At 46.8% G+C, this 22,788-nt stretch overlaps 3 protein-coding genes across 3 annotated transcripts; 2 read left to right on the top strand and 1 right to left on the bottom strand.

The window, feature by feature from the left end:
• Positions 1-958: 958 nt before the first annotated feature.
• G6M90_00g004320 (uncharacterized protein) lies at positions 959-3,085 on the top strand (the record flags this gene model as incomplete). The annotated part of the gene is made up of 5 exons (XM_066129568.1): positions 959-1,131; positions 1,206-1,354; positions 1,426-1,546; positions 1,607-2,094; positions 2,184-3,085. 5 exons carry the CDS (start codon positions 959-961, stop codon positions 3,083-3,085), a joined length of 1,833 nt encoding a protein of 610 aa, XP_065985703.1.
• A 212-nt stretch (positions 3,086-3,297) lies between these two features.
• Positions 3,298-6,845, bottom strand: TOF1 (Topoisomerase 1-associated factor 1; the record flags this gene model as incomplete). The annotated part of the gene is made up of 3 exons (XM_014686596.1): positions 3,298-4,277; positions 4,337-6,701; positions 6,771-6,845. 3 exons carry the CDS (start codon positions 6,843-6,845, stop codon positions 3,298-3,300), a joined length of 3,420 nt encoding a protein of 1,139 aa, XP_014542082.1.
• Positions 6,846-7,191: 346 nt separating this feature from the next.
• Positions 7,192-8,368, top strand: G6M90_00g004300 (uncharacterized protein; the record flags this gene model as incomplete). Its single annotated transcript, XM_014686595.1, has 3 exons — positions 7,192-7,317; positions 7,449-7,548; positions 7,638-8,368. The coding sequence occupies 3 exons, from the start codon at positions 7,192-7,194 to the stop codon at positions 8,366-8,368; spliced, it is 957 nt and encodes a 318-aa protein (XP_014542081.1).
• Positions 8,369-22,788: the final 14,420 nt, after the last annotated feature.

The following is a 22,788-nucleotide window of genomic DNA, read 5'->3' as shown; positions in this document are numbered from 1 at the left end:
TGCGGATTGGCGGATGTAAATGGCTCAGAGGTGTGACTGACTGGGCTCTCATGCCTGGGGGCCTTGCTGGTTACTGAGCGGCAAGCTTGAGCTGGCGCAAAGGACCCTTTCTCTCAACTCTTATCTATCTATAAAGAAGGCATACCCGGCCTTTGTATTTCAGCATAATAGCGCGTGCTGGCTGGCGCTCATGGGGACGGGCAAACTCTTTTTTGTCATGTAAAAACTGTATGTATGTATGTAGGTATACCTGAGGGGAGTAGAATAGAATCGTCCGTGTAGACGTCAATGGATGAAGCGTATGATGAGTTCTCGGCCAGGGGTGGTGATTTGGGCTCACCCGCGTGAATCGTCCGGACGCAGCGAAATGCTGCATGCTGATTGGCTTAGAAAGTTCCCGGTTGTGTGGAGGGAACGGAGCCGAGTTGATGATAGCAGCGTCGACTTGGAATGCAACGTGATTCCTTCTTTCGAGCACCTTGACTCGTGCGACACTTGGTGACGAGGATTTGTGGCCGAGTGTAATTCGCCTCTGGCATACGCAGTATTCCCATTCCCGGTGTACCGAGGCGCAAAGGAAGCTTGGAACCCAAGCACCGCCGAGTTAGTTATGTACTCACGTACTTTACCCAAGTGCTTGTGCCCCTAGCAAGTACTAGCAGTTCGCTGGGTCCGATTCGACCCTTGGAAAAGTTTCCTGCATGGTTTGAGAGTCGCCGTCATCAACTTGGCATGGAGCAGCACCACGGGCCGTTGGAGGATTTATTCACCATCTTGCTGCTTTTCTTTTCTTTTTCTCTTCTTCTCTTCTTCTTCTTTGATGTTTCTATATAGAGTATGCGCCTATAGACGAGCTTCGTTGCCGACTTGTCGTCATCATCCAATCCACCCCTTTGGTCATCACGGAACATTGAATACACCCCCCACCCCCGGCACGCGAGGACACACGCACATGACGATGGACGACGGCAACCGTCTTCCCGCAGGGCAGCCGCCTTCTTGGTACAAGGTCCATTTGTTCCGCGGCATGGTCAACGACGTGCGGAGGCGGGCGCCTTATTATGGGAGCGATTGGCTGGACGCCTGGGACTATCGAGTTGTTCCTGCGACGGTCTACATGTACTTTGCAAAGTATGCCGTCTCTTCTGTGTGTTTTTGCCGTCCATCCCGAGGAACCAGAAACTAAAGAAGAAACCACCTTTTAGTATCTTGCCGGCGCTGGCCTTCTCGCTCGACATGTTTTCCAAGACGGGCTCTAATTACGGCGTGAATGAGGTGCTGCTGGCGTCCGTTTTGGGGTCGGTTGTGTTTGCAGTGTTTGCAGCGCAGCCGCTGGTCATCGTTGGCGTCACTGGTACGTGTCGTGGTGCCATGAACAAAGTGTGTGTGCTGATCGTACCAGGTCCTATTACCGTATTTAACTAGTTGGTCTTCATGATACCGGCTTTGGCGCGTCGGGGAAACTAACAAACACCCCCAGCACTGTATACGACATTATGAAAGACACGGGCGTAGACTATATTGGCTTCATGGCCTGGATAGGCATGTATGTTCCCCCCTCCCCTCTGCTGCTGGGAAAAAGGAAAGCAATTGCTCACACGCGTAGATGGTCCCTCATTCTGCATGTCCTCCTGGCGGTTACAAACTCGTGCAACTGGCTGCGCTGGGTCACCCGGTTTCCCTGCGACATCTTCGGCTTCTACGTCGCCTTCATCTACCTCCAGAAGGGCATCCAGGTGCTCGATCGCCTCGGCGACGGGGCCCCCTTCTACCTGTCCATCATGGCGGCCCTGCTGGTCTTCATGGTGGCGTACGTGTGCGGCGAGCTGGGCACGAGCAGCCTGTTCAAGCAGCCTGTGCGCGTGTTTCTCAAGGATTACGGCACGCCGCTGACCCTCATCTTCTTCACGGGCTTCGTATACATCGGGCGCATGGCCCGCGTCGAGTTGGAGAGGTTGCCGACGGGACTTGCCTTTGAGCCGACCAGCGGGAGGCCCTGGCTGGTTCGTTTCTGGCACCTGAGCGTCGGTGAAGTCTTTACCGCGCTGCCCTTTGCCATCTTGCTGACCGTCTTGTTCTGGTTCGACCACAATGGTCGGTTCACCCCCCCCCTCCCTCTTTTTCCAAACCATTCTCGAGCGTGCCCGCCAGAGCTCTCAGCTAACCACACCACCGGGTCGCAGTGTCGTCTCTCATCGCCCAGGGCAGCGAGTTCCCGCTCCGCAAACCCGCCGGCTTCCACTGGGACATCTTCCTGCTCGGCATCACCACCGGCGTCGCGGGCATCCTCGGCCTCCCGTTCCCCAACGGCCTCATCCCCCAGGCCCCCTTCCACACGGAGTCGCTCTGCGTCAGCAAGCCGGTGAAGCGGCTCGATGAAAAGGGCCAGGATAAGGGCGACTTCACCCTGGAGACTACGCATGTCGTGGAGCAGCGCCTTTCCAACCTCGCCCAGGGTCTCCTGACGCTCGGCACCATGACGGGGCCCTTGCTCGTCGTCCTGCACCTCATCCCCCATGGCGTCCTGGCAGGCCTCTTCTTCGTCATGGGCGTCCAGGCCCTCGAGGCGAATGGCATCACCGCCAAGCTCGTCTTCCTGGCGCGCGACACCAACCTCACCCCTCCCGACGCGCCGCTGCGGAGCATTAAGCGCCGTTCGGCCGTGTGGCTCTTTGTCGCCATCGAGCTGCTCGGGTTCGGGGCCACCTTTGCCATTACCCAGACCATCGCGGCGGTTGGGTTCCCCGTCTTCATCTTCCTGCTGATTCCGCTACGCGCGCTCGTCTTGCCGAGGCTGTTTCGCCCCGACGAACTGGACGTGTTGGATGCGCCCACGGCGTCGGATTTCACGATGGAAGGAATCGGCGGCTCGTGGGGTGGCGCCGCCGGGCCTCCGCCGCCGCCGGCGGATCGAAGCGGTGACGGGACGGCTGTCTCTAGTCGTTCCTCTGGCTCGAGAGGGCCCGGGGACCGTGTCTTTGCGAGCCCCGGGGCTGCGAGGAGGAGTCGCGAGGATTTGGCCGAGCTGGGGAGGTTGCCGAGTGCGCGGAGCACGGCAACGACGAGCATGAGCGTGCAGCGGTAATTGCGGCTTTGCTTCTTCTTTTTGTGGCATCATTAGCCTGTGCTTTCGGTCTGTAGTACCGGGTTAGATTAATAGTTGGCCGGGTAGCGCGTAGTTGGATATGTATTAACGTATAGACGTACAAACTAGCATGAGATGAAATAAACGCCTGATTCCCGATCATTTGTTCATTCCTCGGGTCGCCATGCAAAACGCCGTGCTTCAAGTCCCATCTACTCATCATCGTCACTGTCCATGATAAATCCACCGCGTACCCTGGGTCTCCTGGTGACCACAACTTGCGTTGTCTCCTCTCCATCGTCATCCTGCATTTCCGCCATCTTGGTAATTATATCAACATCCATGTCGGCGTCGTTATCGCCATCCCGTTCCTCTACACTGACTCTCCTTCTCTTCCTCGCCTCCCCGTCACTCAAATCGACAGGCGTATCATCCGTATCGCTTTCCCCGCCCTCCTGACTACTCAGTATCCTCCTCGCAAGATTCAAATCGTCCTGCTCATCCTCCTCCTCGTCTTCGTCACTGACGTCCGATACCGCCGTTGACTTTCTCTTCTTGGGCAGTAAAGTGGGCTCGCGCGCCGACTCAGCCGCCTTCTTCGCACGGGTCGCAATCTCGCGCTCCCGTGCAAAGAATGCCTCATCCTCGTCCGAGTCAAACTCATCGTCGCCGTCACGCACATACAATGCTGATTTGATTTTGCGCGCTTTTTCAAGCTCCTTCTCCCGGCGCTTGCGAACCTTTTCCTCGACAACAGAGTCGTCCAGTTCCACCGTATTGTTCGCCTTGCGGCGTCTCCGCGTCTTCTTGGGCTTCTTCTTTTCGTCGGCGAGTTTGCGGGACGTTGGCCCCCCGGCGGGGAAGAGCGTCTCGTCATCGAGGAAGCCGTCGTCGTCGGCATCCTCTTCGTCATCAAACGCGGCCTTCTTTTTGGGTGCTGCCTTGCGCTTCAGTTGGTGTTCTGCCAGGAAGCCGTCTTCAAAGGTGGGCGGGCTGAACTCTGCTTGATTGATGAAGTGGATGGTGTCTTTGAGCTGGTCTGCGGATATGGTTTCGGGGATGATCCATAGGCTCTCTGGGGTTTCTTCAGATGCTGGGCCCATAAGTTGCATGCCGGAGAGCTTCATGAGAAGACGGAGGTGTGCGTTCTTGAACATGGCTGTTCGGCGTTCGGCGCCGTCTGGCTTGACGGCTGCGTGCAAGTTAGCTTTCAAGTCGACGGGTAGAGAGGGGGGAAATATTTCATCTTACAGAATACAGGAGGCGTCTTTGGCTCTGTGTCTGTGATGGCAGGGTCGTCTCCAAACACGGCCTCAGCGTCGCGTTTAGCATCCGCGGCGGCAGTCCATGCCCGACGTTCAGACTCAGCGTCTGACAACACCTGTCTTACCCAGCTGATATGTTCGCTGCCGTTCTTGTCCAACAGTGCACCTACTGCAATGGCAACTTGCTCGTCCCGCTCTTCCGTGTGCTTGAACTCCAGTTCGGCCGCGGGTTTCCGTTGGCTCTTGCTTGTGGTTTGTCTCTCATGTCCGTACTCCAGGAAGAATGCGGTGCCCTGAAGCTTGCTGAAGAGCATCTCGATGATCAGTTCCGGTCGTTCTTGTATCTTTTTGGTACATTTACGCAGAATCTGCTTCACAAGCTCCTCCCAGTCCCTGAACATGCTGGATGATTTTTCCAGCGCATTGGGTCCCTTGATCATATTGTACAACAGATGAATAATGTCAACACGGAAGAGCATGACGCTCATATCTTGCTTGAAGGCCAGACGGTAAAAGTACCGATGAGCACGCTTCAATTGCGTGTCTGTCAAGTCTCGGTAGTACTTTGTGAACCGGATAAAGGTGTCGACGACGCCTTGAGGTGCAAATCGAGTCGAATATTTGTGAAAATCAAACTTGCGTTCCTTGGATGTGCGCTCAGCTGCTTCCTCGTCGTCGGCTGAATCATCCAAAACCGCTTCCTCTTCATCGCCGCCTTCCTTTGCCGCCTGTTTCTTCTTCCTGCGTGTCCGCTTCCTTGAACGGACTTGCATGTCCACATTCTGCTTCGAATACGCCTCTAGGATTCGTAAAAAGTTGTGAACAAGTTCTGTAGAGGCATCTAGATAGTCAAATCCCTGGTCCTTATACGTCTTAATGATATTGGCAATAGCATCATGTGCCGACTCTTCGTAAAAGAGTCGGCTCAACACGTTTTCTGCAATTTGCTCATCATCCTCGTTGGCCGACTCCGCCATCTCCTGAACTGTTAACAGAATCTGGGTAAAGCATCGCATAACCGCGGTCAATTCTGTCCAATCCTTCATGTCGTAGCTCTCCTGTAATGCCCGACTCAACGTGATGAACATTTCCTGATTCAGCACACCAGCAACCAATTGAAAGCCGCTAATGTCTGCAGACTCCTTCCTGTTGGGCTTTTTGACCTTTCGACGAACCCGCTCTGCTTCCAGAAACCAAGCAACCAGGTAAAAGAATTGCCGGCGGTGATGCTGAAGCAAGTGCGGCGCTTCTCGATCAATGGTCTTGCGAATGTGTTGGAATAACGGATTGAAGCCAGAATCGAGAAACTCATCAACAAATTTGCGCAGCTGGTCGTTGGCACGAGCGTTGAGCTTGACAGGAGGGCCGAGATCCCTCTCATTTTGGTTGTCTTTTCGCGCCCGCCGTGGAGGCTTGAACTTCTTGATTTCGTCCATTTTCTGGTTGCGGACCGCGGCATCAGCCAGCGCATCTTGTCCTGATAAGGATGACATTTTACCATCATCTCGTTTAACCCAGATCATGGTTCCAAATCGATTGTGGCGGGTGGCTCCTTTACGGTTATGCGACTGTAGCATGGCTGATTCTTTACTCATCAAGGCCGATAACTCGGTAGCTTTGGCCTTGTTCAGCTGCTGCTCATTCATAAAAAGCTTTTCGGGATCAACACGCTTGACTAGATGGTAAATGATTTCCATAACAGTCGTGTCTTCGGTCCGGAAGTCCTCGCCCATATTCGATGAGAGCATGAGCAGTACATGGAAAATGTCTTGGTAGGAGAAGGCATCAATGATAGCCGACCGAGAGACTTGGGATTCGTCGCCTTCGTATTTGTCGTTGGGAGGCGGCGTAATCGAGGCCATGTTCCGCAGGAAGAACAGAACAAGCTTGATGACGCCCTGATCCCTTGCTGTTCGGTCGCCAATGGGAAGCGCCATGGCCGGCAGTGCTGCTCTGACAGCAGCATGTAAGATACGGGCACCGTCAAAGTTGATGATTGCCCTCTTGTACTGGACCTGCGCAAGCTCCAAGACGGGCAGATGCCTGTGATGGTTTACCGTCATGCGCTCCTTATCCCAATCTATTGGCCAAGTCAATGGAACCATTAGTTCGAAGCAAGCCAGCGCGATTCTTGACCGAAATTTGTTGTCCATTGCGTTCTCAGGCCACGTCCTTAGAATTGGGAGCAGGTCTCCCTCGATGAGGTTCGCTTCGTAAATACACCGTGCGACATCCATTCGGTTGGTTTTCTCGTCGTAGAATCGAATCCAGCGCTTTAGATCGCGCAAAACTTCGAGCGCATCGTCACCGAGCTGATAGTTGCCATCGTCTTCTGCACTCGTGCCACCGAGCTGCAAGATATGAAGTTGTCAGGTTATTCCCTCGCTGAATCAGGCCAAGCTACAGGACATTTTACATACCGCCGACACAAGGCTGCTAATATGGGCTCGAACTTCAGGATGGACAACGTCCGCCGCACTCTCCAGCGGCTCCATGCTGATGAACCTTGCCCGGGCGAAGCTGCTTTACCAAAAGAGACACGAGGTAATAATACAGTGCATTGGGTGATGCTGTCGAACTATGAGTGCATTGAGTGGACTCTGGCCTACGGGCACGCGTCTCGACGCGTCACTAGCTGAAAGCGTGTAAAGTGACGGGTCTGACAGCTGCTGACAGCTGTTGCTCGGTGCTTATGTCAGCGACCATTTTAAGGCCCGTAAACGGGACCTTATCAAAGAGCCGAGGTTACCCGAACCAGAACTACCACCATCTTGACATCACCCCTCCGCCCTTTTTTTTTTGGAATATTATTGCCCTTTCTTCACCACAAGGAAATTCAAAATGACCACCCCATTTTTACGAACGAGAATGTTGGGGATAGCGCGCCAAGCGCGCTCCTTCAGCTGTACCACGCGCCAATGTGCCGCAGAAGTGAAAAGCCTGGGTGTTATTGGCGCCGGTCAGATGGTTAGTGTCCACCCATCATGTGAAATTCCTGGTTGGAAATTGCCCCCAAGAACATGAATCGGCGCAGGCAAATGCTCTGGGCGTGGCCATTTCCAATTGAAACTGACGATAATCCATGGGCATGACTACAGGGTCTGGGTATTGCTTTGGTTGCTGCTCAGAAAGCTCAGGTCCCCGTCAGGTTGATTGACACGTCCGACGCGGCATTGAGCAAGGGACTCGCATTTGCAGGTATATTACCATACACACAGACCTCTTACACACTAAAAGCACAATTTTATGCAACCATTACCCGCTGACACCGATATGACCTTGCACAGACAAACTCTTGGCAAAGGATGTGTCCAAGTCCCGGCTCACTCAGGAACAGGCTGACCAGGCCCGCGCCTTGCTGAAGCCAAGCATCAAGATGGAAGATCTCTCTGATGTCGACTTTGTTATTGAAGCGGTTCCTGAAATTCCCAAGCTCAAGTTCGATATCTTTGGCAGCCTCGCAAAGATATGCCCAAAGCACGCGATCCTTGCGACAAATACGTCTTCCATCTCCATCACCAAAATCGCAGCCGCTGCTACCGCTGACCCCACAGACACATCGGCTTCATCCCGTGTCGTCTCGACACACTTTATGAACCCTGTGCCCGTGCAGAAGGGTGTCGAGATTATCAGTGGCCTGCAGACGAGTAAGGAAACACTCGAGACTGCCGTGGAGTTTTGCAAGAAACTCGGCAAGGTTACCTCGATATCTGCCGACACACCCGGTTTTCTGGCCAACCGCATTCTTATGCCTTATATTAATGAGGCTGTCATTTGTCTCGAGACGGGTGTCGGAGACCGCGAGTCGATTGACGCCATTATGAAGAACGGAACCAACGTTCCCATGGGGCCTCTCCAACTTGCCGACTTTATCGGACTTGATACCTGCCTGGCCATCATGAGGGTGTTGTATAACGAGACGGGCGATTCAAAATATCGTCCTAGTGTTCTTTTGGGCAAGATGGTAGATGCAGGCTGGCTGGGCAAGAAGAGCGGCAAGGGCTTTTATGACTACTGAGTAGTTGGTGCAACTGACTACAAGCATGGACCATTTCCCCGGATCGTGTACAGCTATTGTGAGAAAAAGTGTTATTTCTGAACCATGTATGTATTGACATCATGTAAAGTTGTTGTGCGAGCGACTCCGTTTGTTCGTGATGGTTCATCCACGAAGCTATATCCCACCGAACTTTACCATGTGCGGGAAGGAGCCTGAGTTCGGCACAAATGGCTTAGTATGGATTGTTATACATATAAGATTCTCAATTAACATAGCGCAAACATGCATATAGTACGATAGACAAGACGGTGATGCCAACGATCAAGTTTGTCCTAATCGTAGGCAAAGCGGTGGTAGCCAGGGAAGAATATTATTCCGGCCTTTATTACTGCTGCTGAATTCGGGCTTGTTGAAGGTGTTGAAGGTGTTGAAGCTGAAGGCAGCCAGCTTGGACATCAACAACACTAAATTATGAGGTTCACGATGCTACACGTGAGTGGCGTAAACCTTACTCTTCTCACTAACCAGTTGCCAAAGAAGTATTTTCTAGTTATCCAATTAGAGCCTGGGGGACGCTCCCATTATATACTAGTTTGATGACAACGGGAGCCCTTGCCACAAGTGTAAGCAAAGCGGCAAGCCGGTGAGGGGTCAAAATTTGAGGGTTTTGATTCTTTTGAAGCTGTTGGGGTTGCTGGATTCGAGGCTTTCGAAGCTACTATTGAATTCGGGCTCGTTAAGGGGCTGCGAGCAATATTTCCTAGAGCTTCTTTTAATTTCCTCCTCCGGGGGCCCTGCCGGGAGCCTATGTTACACGGAAAAGGCCCAACAGATCATGAAGTCCAGCAAAGGGGCTTTACCGATACGGGACTTATTGGTTACACGGCTTGAACACGTGCCCGGGTAAGACCTTTAGGCCTAGGCGTTCCTTTTATATATAAATAGTAGTTACTTTTCTCTTCTTTCCTCTCTGCAACTCAGGACCTTTGACATCCTACGAGATTATTATTGAATTGAAACTTTACGTTCCAAGCCCTCTAATCGAGCCCTTGTCACAGCATTTAATAGAGTCCCAGGTTACTGCGCTACCACAATTATAAGTCTTGTATAGTTTAAACTTGACCAATTATTAGTCTAGATAACTCAAAATTACTATAATTAGCTTAAATTTAAAGGCCGGTATGTAGCTCTACAGATTATCGTGAGCCTGCCTTTTGATATTGTAGGCACCTTCTAAGGTCACCTAGCACATTCCAATCCCACCTAGCAGCTTCAACAGCTTCAAAAGCGCCGCAGGCAAAAGGTCCGGCGCAGGCGACAAGCCCGCTGCAGACGGCCCCGGCAGGGCCATTGGAGGGGAAAATTAAAAAAATAAATAAAAAAAAGCTTCAACAGGCTCGGATTTAGCAGCTTCAAAAGCCTCGAATCCAGCAGCAGCTTCAACGAGCTTCAAATTCAACAACCTCAAAAGCCTTGAATCTAATAGCAGCTTCAAAAGCCTCAAATTTTGACCTCCCCAGCTTGCCGCTTTGCTTCCACTTATGACAAGGGCTTATGTTGTCATCCGACTACGGAGTAGTTAATATAGCAAAGTGGGAAACTACGCTCCCTAGCTTTGACCCGACTTCCTGCGATAACGCAAGAACTCAAGCGAAGCGCTGTTTTGCCTAATAATATTCGTGGCTGATATTGCCAGGCCGCCAAGAGAAGAGAAAACCGGTTTTTCAAGCTTCAGCCTGGTGTCAAACAAGGTTCGGGGTGCCGAGGGGTTTGGACGTACAACCCCCCCCCCCCTCCCATGTTTCTTTATGCGTGGCCTGGTAAGGGGCTTCATAATTAAGTAAAAAATCAAGATTTTGAAAGGAAAATAACTTTGATAAGTACTTGAGATTTTTTACGAATTTTATAACAACGTCCCACTACTCTTTCCCCTGTCAGGTCAGGTATAAAGAAACATTCAAGGGGCGACTCTAGTTCTAGAAATGAGACACACTCGGAGCAAATCGGAAGCAAGCGTGACAAGGGCTCAAGGCTTGAAGTATCATGACTCAATTTATCTAATAACTCCTTGGTTTTTCTCAAGGCCTAGTTGACAAAAAAGCTCTTTACATACAAGAAGTCGGTGAGGGTCTTCTGCCCTAGGCCCCGTGATTGTAGCCCTGTGTAACCGTGTGGGAGCAAGGATCCTCTCCGGGGTCATCACGTCTCCACGCTACTCCGGCCAAAATACCCATGACTAGCAGGCAGCTATCCGAACGCTCGAACCATGGACGATCCCATGTGCAGCCGGTTGGGCTAAATCGTCGAATCTCAGCCCGGGAGTACCGATTTGTCATCCCCTTTGGTGTCCGTTTTCGGCACTCTTGACGTGGCTCCTGACTCCTGAGAGTCATATCAATTGATGCTACGAGTTCCCCTGCTCTATAGCAGGTTGTATAATAGTAAAAATAATTCAAATACTAGTTTGGAGTAATAATTGGCAAAGGAGAAAGCACTAGCGCCACAAGGGGAGCTTACCGATAAGAGTCGAGTACCCGTTATATTTTTGAGGTGCCAACTGCGCTGAGGGAATGACGAGCGATGCGATTCGTCTGAGGAATCAGACCCCGATGCCGACGGAAAGCTGACCTAGGTGTAGGCACAGCGGAGGCAACTAAGCCTGCATACTTGTGAGCCAATTGGTCTTCCTCGTGAGTCCTTCAGGGACCCGGCGTCAACATTGACGAGGAACACTTGACGACAAAGGCGGATTTCGCAGGTTTATAATAGTACCAGACACGTAAGTAGCATAAATTGATATCTTTATTTCGTAGTGACTAAAGGGTATTTTACCTTTGATTAATCAAATGCCTGGGAATAGTCTTATATATATAGTATATATAATATATATGTATTATATTGTATTGAATAGGCAAAGCCGTAGGTATGCGCCGCCTATATTGATGAGATCAGCTTATCTAGATAGCTACGAATAGCTTCAAACCAAGATGCGGTGTGAACTCGACCAGATGAACGCCCCGGGGGTGGCTGTAGCCCCAAAACACTAGCTGTTTCAAGGAAACTTGGAGGTCAATACAGCAACACACAGCACTGAGCGCCCCGCGCGCGTGCCCTGGTTCTGGTGACAGCACAACTATCACAAGACAGCTCCAGTACTAGTGGCTGCACCAAGGGCTCATCCACTGCTTCATGCCACCTGTAGCTACATAATCGACTGAATCGTGCCACCACCTGATGCCCCAGCGTTGTGAGTGCATGCAATGCCACGAGATAGGCCAAGATGACGTGACCGGATCGACTTGCTTGTGCCGTGCGAAAATGGCAGCGCTAGGCGACTGCTTGTGCGCCCAGACGAGTTCGGCTCTGTGGGATGAATTGACCAGACATCATCTCTGTGGTTTCAGATGGCGAGCTCAGCATCGCAAAGCCAGTGCTCGAACGGCACTAGGGCGCTGAGCGCAGCTGTCGACACCACCGATTCAATGTGGTCACATGCGCTCTAATACTGAAGCTTCAAGCCACCATCAGTTCTGTGACTCTGTGAGGGTGCCCCAGCGGCTGAAATCTCGGCCCCCCAAGTCCTGCCATCGGCAGATCCAAGGTTGCTCGCGGCTCGTTTTGCAGGCAATGAGCGATGGGCCGCGGGACTGCCAGCGCATAAAGAAGCACTTGACGGAATCAGGTTCAAGATGAGTTTAATTCTAGGCCGTACCCCGTATATGCCTCAAGTGCTCTATTAACCACAGCCCTGACCTTGAATTGCATGGATGGGGCGGCCTGTCAACCGATCCAATCGTCGATGCCCGGTGCAACTTCGCTTGCGCTAGGGGACAAGCAGGCACTGGGGTCTGAAGACGAGGGCGACACGTCGACTGCTTGTTGGCCGATTGATGGTAGCTCCATAATAATTCAGAGTCCAGACGAGGTAATACCGCCAATACAGATCTACTTGGCAGCCTTGGCTTTGTTGGCCTTTTTGGTCTGGTCTCGTTGGCCTTTTTGGTCTTGCTGGCCTTTTTCGTCTTGTTGGCCTTTTTTTCGTCTTGTTGGTCTCGTTGGCCCCGTTGGCCCCTTTTGTGGCCAGTGTAACAGCTTCCTTGGTGCTGCGCTTTGGTTCCACAGCGCGGCACCAATTCCGCTGGTACGTCTGACACGTCACGATGCGTAGACAGTCTGATTTTCTAGTCTCTTACTATTCTTAGCCTAATATAACCTAATATAGGTTTTCGGCGTGACTCGGCGTGAGTCACGGCCGCGAAGTCACGACAACATACAAGGTTTGACTACATGACGGTAGCTGAGGCTATCGCGAGGTAGCCGTGACTAGCGGGCCACAGCGCGGCACTAATTGCGCTGGTACGTTTAACGTGTCACGATGCGTAGATGGTTTACTTTTCTAGTCTCTTACTGTTCTTGGCCTGGTACAGCCTAATATTATTTTAGATTTTACGCTTGCACGATACTAGTATTATGTGTGTAATTTTATTTGACTACAGAGCGAATCAACCAAATATTAATATAACCTAATATTCTTTTAGATTTTACGCTTATATAATACTTATATTATACTTATAATTTTATTTAATTATAAAGTAAAATAATTTAAATATTAATAAAATTATTTATTAAGATAATTAAGCTTTTTTTATAACTAGCTTGCTTTAAAACAACTTGATTATTATACCTTTTTAATATCCGTCAAAACATCTAGCGTTCCGGATCTGCAGCCAGCGCCGCGGGCTTTACTCCACTGAAATCCTTTGGCAGGTATAGAGTCGGCACACTATTCCGAATATCATTACTTGTGGCCACAAGGTTGCACGTACTCAGTAGACCAATTTTGCGTTTGAAAGCAAAGTCGGGGTGCGCAAGACAATGGTGTGAGTCAGAGCCGTATGAGGCGTCCTTTGGCTAGGGGATTATCAAAGACTCCACAACGATCTAACTGTCCATGGCGCGCTCTGCTGCTTCATGCGGTTCCAAGGAAGGCGGCGGGAAGTATGAGGCAAATGGCCAGTCTTTTGTTACCTACCTAGGTACTAACTCGTCCTCTCTCTAATATCTTGAATGCCAGGCGAAGTTCTCGTGTTGCTTCTGGAGGATGGCTCTTTTAGTCAAGGCGTTGTTGTCCGCCGCGAGTTGAAGGCGTCTGTTGTCGATGACAGCAGCTGGGAGTTGTTGCTGACAAGACATGACGTTATTACTATCTCTTTAGCTGCCAAGTAGCTCGTGGGGCCTCCTCTGCCATAACTTAAGTGAGCGAGTCTCCACGAGCCATTTGGCAGCTAAAGAGATGCTTGAGATTACCTGACCGGTACTCGGGCAGATCATTCCGAAGGCTCCATGTGCATGTCATATATATTGACTTGGATGTAGTAAAGCAGTGACGGGCCCGCAATGCGTCGCCGGGACATGAATCGTCAATGATGGAAAAAAGGACGAGTGCGTGCAGTGCTGGATAAGTTGGCATCGCGTCAATCGGGTGCAGGAAATAAAGCACCATCGACGGGCCAATCGCAAGTCTTAGTGGAAGCCAAGAGGTGACAAAGTATAACAAGTTGAAGCCTAGTGTTTTCAAACAGAGTCTAGTGCTACATGTACTCCGTAGGTTTGGAAGGAATGCCAAGCTACGACTTGATTAGTGCTCCTGCGCCAGACCCTTTTAAGAAGCGCTATTCAGGCCGTCAACGGCGGGCAGCCTATATTTTTTACCAGGCAGTTGAGCAAGACGACCCACACAGCAACATTGAAGGGGCGCCCAAAACTTGGCACCAGAGGAAACACGGACTTGACATGTGGGCAGCCCTTGCATTATCCGGAAAACCTGCTCGTCACGCCACATTCCGCGCCGCCTGCAACTAATAGCAATGTACAGCTACTGGATAAAAGTCTTACTAATAATTTATTTTTATATTAAAACTTATATTTTTAAAAGTATTATTATTAATAAAAATTAATATTAATAAATTATTAAAAATTTAATTTTATAAAATACTAAAAAATTATTTTTATTTTTATTTTTATTTTTATTATAAATTATTAGTTTTTATTAATAATATAATAATAAAGTAATTAATTTTTATTAAAAATTAAATAAAACTTAATGATTTAAACTAATAAATTTAAGTATAAAATTACTTATTATTGTGGCTTTTATTAACCTACTATACTCCGTTAACCTCCAGAGCTTGCTGTCGTACAGTGTGCAACGGGCGGAAAAAGGAGACGAGGACGGAGTAGATAGTTCTTAATTTATCAAGGAAATCCCGAAGCTATCTCTTTAGCTGCCCAATAGCTCGTGGGGCTCCCTCTGCTATACAGTTTTCTTAGGTAAGCGAGTCTCCATGAGCCATTGGGCAGCTAAAGTGATCGGCGATCATATTTTGCCCTCTGGATTTTCAGTCGCGGCACAAGTGTCTGTGACGTGCAAAGAGCCGAGTTCAATACAAGCCCGTTCTGTTTGTCTGTATGAGGAATCCCGACTCACGGCCTTTGTAGCCGCTGGTAAGTACAAATCATCTGGTCCATGTTTCTTCCATGCGGGTAGCGGTTGCTTGCAGCCCGTCCTTCCACCACGCAATAATTAATCCCGATACACAATGCTATTATGCCAGCCACTCGGGAGTTTTTAGAGTTTCAAATTGCGCTATACAAAATATGGCGACGCCAGGAGGCGGCCAGATAAGTCCGGAAAGCCCGAAGAGATTGAAGTATGGTTGAAGCTGCCCGGTTTGATATTTACACAAAACACGGAGTACCGGCATGAGTTTGGAATATACGACGAACAGACACAGAGAGGAACGCCGACACATAGAGCGTCCTTGAAACAGGTTCTAACGTCCGCCAAGAGAATACAATATTATAAAAGAGTGCGTGACGCGGTCCAAGTTGAGCCGGTCTTGGCGGGCTCTTTGTCGTCGTGATAGGGTTACACTGCAGGAGATTCTGCCTTTCTGGTAGTGCAGCTAGCAAGCCCTTTGACAATGGGGACGCTCTACTACGGGCTCCAATACCAAGTACATGTTTAACAACCAAGCTAGCCTTGATAGGAATTTTTTGACGATCTTGGCGCGTGTAACCCTAACCCTGGGCGGAATAGTAGATACTCGCACGCCGGCATGTGGGATTCCTTGAGGTATTGCTATCAGATCAGACGAGTACGGCCAGTTCGCCTATCGGCGACCAAGTGTTCTACTTTAAGTTGCTCGCGCCCTGATTACCTGCAACTATTCTACGTAATATACCTAGGTATGTAATAGTTGAATTATTAATTGACACATCCCACAGGCCCCTTCGACACGTATCCCGCGAGTTGTCCGATATGCTTGCCGCCGTTGTCCATGGCAAGCAGTCACAGTAGACTGGTATTTATTTAATTATTTTATTACTTAGGATTATTTTTATTATAATTAGTTCTAGTAATTCTAAAAATAATCTACTTAAAAAATAAACTTATATTTCTTAAAAGTTTATATTAAATAATATAAAAAAAATTAAAAAAATATATTATTTAATAAAATAATTTTAAAATAATTTTTTTTATATTTTTATATTTTATATTAATTAATTTATAATATAATATTAAAGTAAAAATACTTTAAATTTTAAAAAAAATTATATTAGTATAAACTTGATTGTTTTTTGAATTGCGTGTTACTGTTAAATTAGCAATGTAACGGCTAAGGTTCCCAAGGGATAAACTAGTCGTAGTTTATGTTGGCAGAGCCACTAGGGCAGTCAATCTGAGCAGTTGGGTGTTACGTTGGTAATAGGTCGTAGACCGTAACCAGGTGATCAGAGTCAAAGAGTTGTAAGCGAAGCTTATTCAATGTAATGATTGGTGTTGAAAGCTAAGGAGCTAGAGTCTATCTATGAAGCGAATTTGGGGGTCCCTATATACTACGGCGTTCACCCGTTGTTCACTGAAGTCCTGGTGAACTATGGTTACATGCGTGCTACTGGTTCGTCTGGAGTTCACTGAACAGTCAGTGAACTCTCCCCTATTGGCGGCCCGTTCCGACCATTAATCCGTCACCTGCTGTGCCTGCGCTGTCCCGTGGCTTATGTAGCCGGCCTAACCTGCGACCTACGCTGCAGCTTGTGACTGGGTCGTAACATGATGTCCCCTCTCCTATGGTCTTGCCCTCAAGACCTAAGCCTTGTTTCATAAATAGTCCTGTTCGCCTTTTCTTCTATTGGTTGTAAGTGTTCTGCTTCCTTGCAATGTCCTTCCTTTACCATGTCTAACCGTGTGGATAAACCTAAGAGATCCCGTTCTACCACTAATTGCGTTGCGACCGCCGCCTTTATTCGTGAACAGGGTTTCAAGGTATCGCCTTGTAGTCGTTATTTTAAAAAGAAGAGTTCTTATTGGGTTATTAAGAGCATTAGTTGTTGCGCTCTTTGTTATTCTCTGGGTTGTTCTTGTGATAGTTCTTGCACTCCCATGGCGAACCGTACGTGCGGGGTCTTCCTGCCGTAGTGTGTACTGCTGACGTGTTCTAGTAAACCGTATCACCGAGGAACTTCGTCGGCTCGAGAAGGAGGAGGAATTGACGGAGGAACTGTTAATTGAGAGGCGTTGTAAGGCTTAGCTGGAAATAGATGAGGCCTTAAATTGTTTGATGCGTTTTCGGCGCATGCGTTGTTATTTGCGTGAGAAGGGTCTAGAAATGGCTTGTCGTGACTTTGCTTCTCTGGAGGAGATGGAGGATGCGGATTGAAAGAAGGAGGAGGAGGAGGCTTGGAAGCGTGAATTGGAGCAGGTTCAACGGCAAGAGTCTGAGGCTGTTTAAGATGCTTAAGACTGGGGTGCCTTTGATGTTTTGGACTGGGGCGCTTTGCTTAGCGCTGAGTTGTAAGCTGCTGGTAATACTGCCGTAGCAGGTGCTGGTAATTCTTTAGGTGTTCCGTAAGTTCCTATGTGTTTTCCTTGTCTCCATAGTTTTTCTATTTAATGAGATATTAGCGTGTTTTGTTCTTTGTTCTTATGTCTAGGATCCGTTCCACTTTGTATTCTGTTTTGTTTATGACTTTGATGTCTTTTTCTGCTGGTGCGTTGCTTGGTGCCTTTTTAAGGAGTGAAATGTGTACTATAGGATGATTTCTCATAGTCTTTGGTAATAAAAGTTCATAGTTGTTTGTCGATATTCGTTTTTTGATGGCGAATGGTCCTAATTTTTTGTAATCTAATTTGTCGCTTGGTCGCGTTGTTTTGATGTTTCGTCGGAGTAGGTAGACCATGTCTCCCTCCCCAAAGATTGGTCCCTTTAATCTTTTCTGATTATGGTATTGTGCTATTCTTTTTTGTACGAATTCTAGTTCGTGTTGCATTTCTTTGTGCAATTTTTTTAGTTCATCTGCTTGCAGCATCGCTTGTTCTGCTTGCGGTCCTTCACGCTGTATTTGAAATACTTCGGGATTAAATCTGTAATTGGCGTAGGCTGGTGTTTGCTTTGTTGATTCTAATATCGAGCTATTGTAAGCCAATTGCGCTGTAGGTAACTATTTAACCCAATCGTCCTGTTAATGGTTGATATAGTATCGCAGATACTGTTTAAGCGTCTGGTTTAATCTTTTTGTCTGTCCATCTGTTTGTGGATGATATGCAGTGCTTAACTTGTGATTTGTTCTAAGTTGTGCCATAAGTGCTTGCTAAAACTTAGAAGTAAATGTACTTCCTCTGTCCGATATGATTTCTTCTGGCAGTCCATGGTTGCTTGCTATTGTTTGTAAGAACACATATGTAAGTTCTTTTGTATTACTTGCTTCTTTATACGGTAGAAAGTATCCATACTTTGTGAGTCTATCCGTGACCACGAATATGCTGTTATATTCCACATTGGTTATCGGTTCTTTCGATATTAGTAGCTTTGTAATATGATTGAAAGCTATCGATTCCCATGGTTGTGTTGGTACTGGTAATGGTTGTAATTCTCCGTATAGCTTATATCGTGAAGCCTTACTTTTTTTGCATTGTATACATTTGTTGATAACCTTTTCGACCACTTTCTTGATTCCTAAGAAATCGTATTGTTGTCGTATTTTATCCAGTGTTTTGCGGATTTCTTGATGTCCGTAAACTGGGTGTTCATGCATTTCTTTGATGTATTCTTCTTGTAAGTCTGGTGGTATCTAGATTTTTTCTCTATATATTGGTACTCCTCCTGGGTAGTATATGTATCCCATCGGTACGTCTCCAATGTGTTGGATATTGTTTGTTGCCTATTGGTGTATTTTGCCGTATACTGGGTCTTCTTTTTGTACTTTTAATATGGCATTCAGTTGTCTCTGCTAGAAATTACCATTTTTATTGATCTTAAGGAGTTGTCTTGTTGCTATAGGTACTCCTGTATTGTAGTTGCTTCTTTGACTTAGAGCGTCTGCTTGTCCGTTCTTAGATCCTTTTTAATGGATGATTTCGTAGTCGAATTCTGAAAGATATTTGGCCCATTGAATTTGTCGTCTATTTAATTGTTACGTTGTCGTAAAATAAGAGATGTTCTTATGATTGGTATACACCTTAACTTTATGTTTGCTTCCTATGAGATAGTGTCTAAATTCCTTAAAAGCATTAATGATTGCTAGGAATTCTTTGTTGTAGATGGGGTAGTTGAGTTCTGCTCCATAAAGTTTCTTCAAGTAGAACGCAATAGGGTGTAGTTTTCCGTCATCGTCTCTTTGTCTAACTTGTGCTCCTAGAGCAAAGTCTGATAAGTCAGTTTCTAATTCCATTTCCTTTTCTGGGTTGAAGGTTCTTAAAACAGGTTCGGATGTAATAAGTTCTTTGATCTTGTTAAAAGCACATTACGCCTCATTGTTCTAGTCCTACTGCTTATCCTTTTTGGTGAGTTTATCTAAGGGTGCTGCGATTTCGCCGTAGCTCTTGATGAATCTCCTGTAATAGTTCGTAAAGCCTTTAAAGCTTTATATGTCCTTGATATTCTTTGGTGTTGGCTAGTTCCTTACTGCCTTAATCTTTGTTTTTTCTATTTGTATCTCGTTTGGTTGTATTATGTGTCCTAGGAAGTCTACTTCCTGTGTATGGAACTTACATTTTGCTGGTTTAAGCAATAGTTTAGCGTCTTATAGTGTTCTTAGTATTATGTATACGTGTTCCTTATGGTCTTTTAGGGTTTTCAAGAAGATTAGTATATTATCGAGATATACTACCACGAAGTTATCCAAATATTCTCGTAGTACGCTGTTAATTATTCTCTGGAATGTTGCTGGTGTATTGGTGAGCCCTATTGGCATTACCAAATATTCGAATAGTCCGAACTTTGTTCTGAAGGCTGTCATTTATTTGTGACCCTTTTTTATTCGAATTAAGTTGTATGCTCCTTTTAGGTCTACCGCGGTGAACCAATTTATACCGTGCAATCGGTCCCGTAGTTCCGATATTAGTGGCAATGGTGTTCTGTCTTTCATGGTAATCGCGTTTAATCGCCGATAATCTACTACTAACCGCAATTTTCCGTTTTTCTTTAGAACAAACATAACTGGGTATCCAGCTTCTGATATCGATGCTCTGATATAGCCTTTTGCTAGCATCTCGTTGATGTATTCTCGTAACGTTTTGAGTTCTTTTGCGTTTAAGTTGTAGATCTTGTGGAATGTTGTTGACTTTCTATCTGCTAATTCGATTTTATGATCCTATTGACTGTGTTTGGGTAATCCGGTTTCTAATTCTTCTGCGAATAATTTTTCGTATTTCCGGTATTCCTTAGGGATATTCTTGAGTCTTTCTTCTTTTGTTATTGGGCTTTTGTCGTCTTTATTGTTCTCGTTCCTCTTTTCTCCTTCGAGTTTCTTGTTTGTGTTCGCGAGGTCTTTCCTTAAGGTGGTAATAACCTTTCGGATCTTGGCTTTTATCTTCTTGTTGCTTATTGTTGTTCGTATCCCGGTTTATAGCGCTGTCGAGGTTGTTATGGTGGATCTAATTGTTTTGACTGCTTTTCTGCTGCTTGTTTGTTGTTGTTGGTCCTTGGATAACTTGCTTGAAGGTTTTTTTTCTTCAGAACTCTGTTTATAAGCTAAGTTATGACGAAATTTTGTTCTTTCTTCCGAATTCTGCTGATTCTGTTGGCCTGAAGTCTTGTTCCACTTCAGTTAGCCTGTCCTCTAGTTGATCAGTGGGTTACTCTCCTATAACCATGGGTACCCTAATACTAGGTCGTGTTCCGATACGTCTATAACATCGAGTTGAATCACTTCTGAATGACCTTGAATCTGTACTTCGAGATGATCAGTCTCTTGGTTAATAATTCCGTTATTATAGGCAAAAAGTTTTCCTTTAATATCAGTTAACTTGTATAGTGCCTTTTTGTGTTTCCACGGTAGTTAGTAACAATTCATAACTCTGGGTGAGATATAATTGCCCATCGCGCCATTGTCCACAAGTATGCGAACGTGATGTCCCATGACTTCGGCGTCTAATACCATCTTATCGCTTCGTCCGCTTTTGGTTGCGTTGAGGGTCATTAGCGTCTTTCTCTTCATGCCAGCCTGTAGCCCTTTTACAGATAGCGTGCCTCGTTTTTTGAGTTTTCCGGAATAGATTCTTCTGCGATTTGTCGTTTCATTTCTTAGTACTATTCTGTAGGTCTAGTTCCATTTTGTGGGTGCTTAAAGTAAAACCTATCATCAAACATTTGACATAGGCGATTATAAATTTGGTTTTTTATTTCTCCGTGTTTTTTGCATCTTAGGTTGTCGCAGTTTACTGCATATTTCTTGTTGCATCTGGGGTTGAACTTCCGTTCGTTGTACTACTTATCCAGATTTTGTTCATTGTGGTATGTTGATTCTGTGGTTCCCCTGGGGTCTTTCTGTTCGAGTATGTCTAATGCTCGCTGTGTCTGTTTGTATGCTGCTGGTGTTCCATATTGCCACTTGTGCCATTCTCTGGCCTTATTTACTATATGTTCTGAGCAATTTGGTAGTGGGCATTCCATGTGGTCTTTTGTTTCATATTGAGGTGATTTGAGTAGTAGCTCTCTTTGGTGCGTTGGGATCTTTCCCTTATACACATACTGATGCCACTGCCTGTTCTTCGTATATATATGTAACTGGTATATGTCTGATTCATATACGTCTGTAGGATCTGTATAAGCTTGGTATTTAATGGGTGTGTTTGAATTGGGTTCTAAGATCATTGTTTGATCGTTATTGATTATCTTCACTCTCCATTCTAGGAGTTCCTATCTGAAGTATAGTGCTTTGATTGGATATCCTTTCATCCTGATCAGAAATGCATCTAGTCGTGCCTTGGTTTAAAAGTGTGCCTGGCATATTGTAAACGCGCATGATGCCCATGCTAAACGTGTGTGTTCCGCGTGTCTTGGTGAGAGTTTAGGATCGTCTTCCTTCTCTCCTTCCGGAAACCATAGTGTCTGGTTTTCCATTGTTGTGGTGGTGTCTACTGCTAGAATAGGAATTGCGAAATGTTTTCCTGTTGGTGCGGGGAAATATCGCTGTATAGCTTGTTCTTGTGTGGCTGTCAGCCTTGTAGGCGTTTCTTCCTTGTTTCGTTTGTCTTTGGACGCTTCTGGAGTATCTAGGATTGCGTTGTTGTTATTGACGCTTATTTCCCTTACTCTATCTTTCGGTTCGTTGAAGGTGGTGAGGATTTGTGCGTCTTGCTCCTCCTTATATTATTGTTCCCTTCGAATCTTCCTTGCTTTTGCTTATTGTCGCACCTAATCGAGAATTTCTTGGTGCGAGTCTTTGTCCAAATATTCTGGCGATTTTGGTTCATGGAGTTCCTTTTGTCCTGTTATTGTAAGCGTTCTCTTTTCCATTGATTGTTCGTCCAGGTCTTCTTGTACCAGTTATTGGGCTACTTGTAGTCCGTTTCCCATAAAGTTCATAATTTTCTTCTTTGGTTTTCTTGGTTCTTTTGGAAACCATCCTCTTTCTTGTTTGCTGCTTATGTGAACGTAGCAGTTGTCGTCATAGTAGAAGGTCCAGTTAAGGTTCTTATGTTCCACCTCTGATTTGGTAACTTTGATTTTCTGTTGGTTAGTAGAATTGAGTTGTTTCTTACCTCCTTCTGGTACTGGCTTCTATTCTTTCCTGGGTTTCTTGCATTTATTGGCGAAATGTCCTGGTTTTCCGTAGTTGTAGCATTTCTTTTCCTTTTTGTTGTCTTTCTTGGTAGCGTTAAGCTCTATTCGTCCAGGGTTAAGAGTGTGACTATAGGTAATAGGTTCGTCACGCTTTCTGCGTTGATTGGCTTGGTAACTCTTTCCTTTGGTAGGGTTCTAGGTTCCTTTACCTTGTTTCTTCTGTATGCGTCGCTGATACTATCTGTCATCGATTTGTACCGCCATAGCGATGTAATCCGATAAGTTGTCTGGTCTGTTCTCTCTGTAGAGTTCATCTTTGACTTCTTCCTTAAGTCCTTTATAGAAAGCTGACATAAGAGGTTCGTCCTC

Source organism: Metarhizium brunneum, chromosome 1 (assembly GCF_013426205.1).
Source record: "Metarhizium brunneum chromosome 1, complete sequence".
NCBI lineage: Eukaryota > Fungi > Ascomycota > Sordariomycetes > Hypocreales > Clavicipitaceae > Metarhizium > Metarhizium brunneum.
This window is presented reverse-complemented; position numbering and strand designations above follow the sequence as displayed.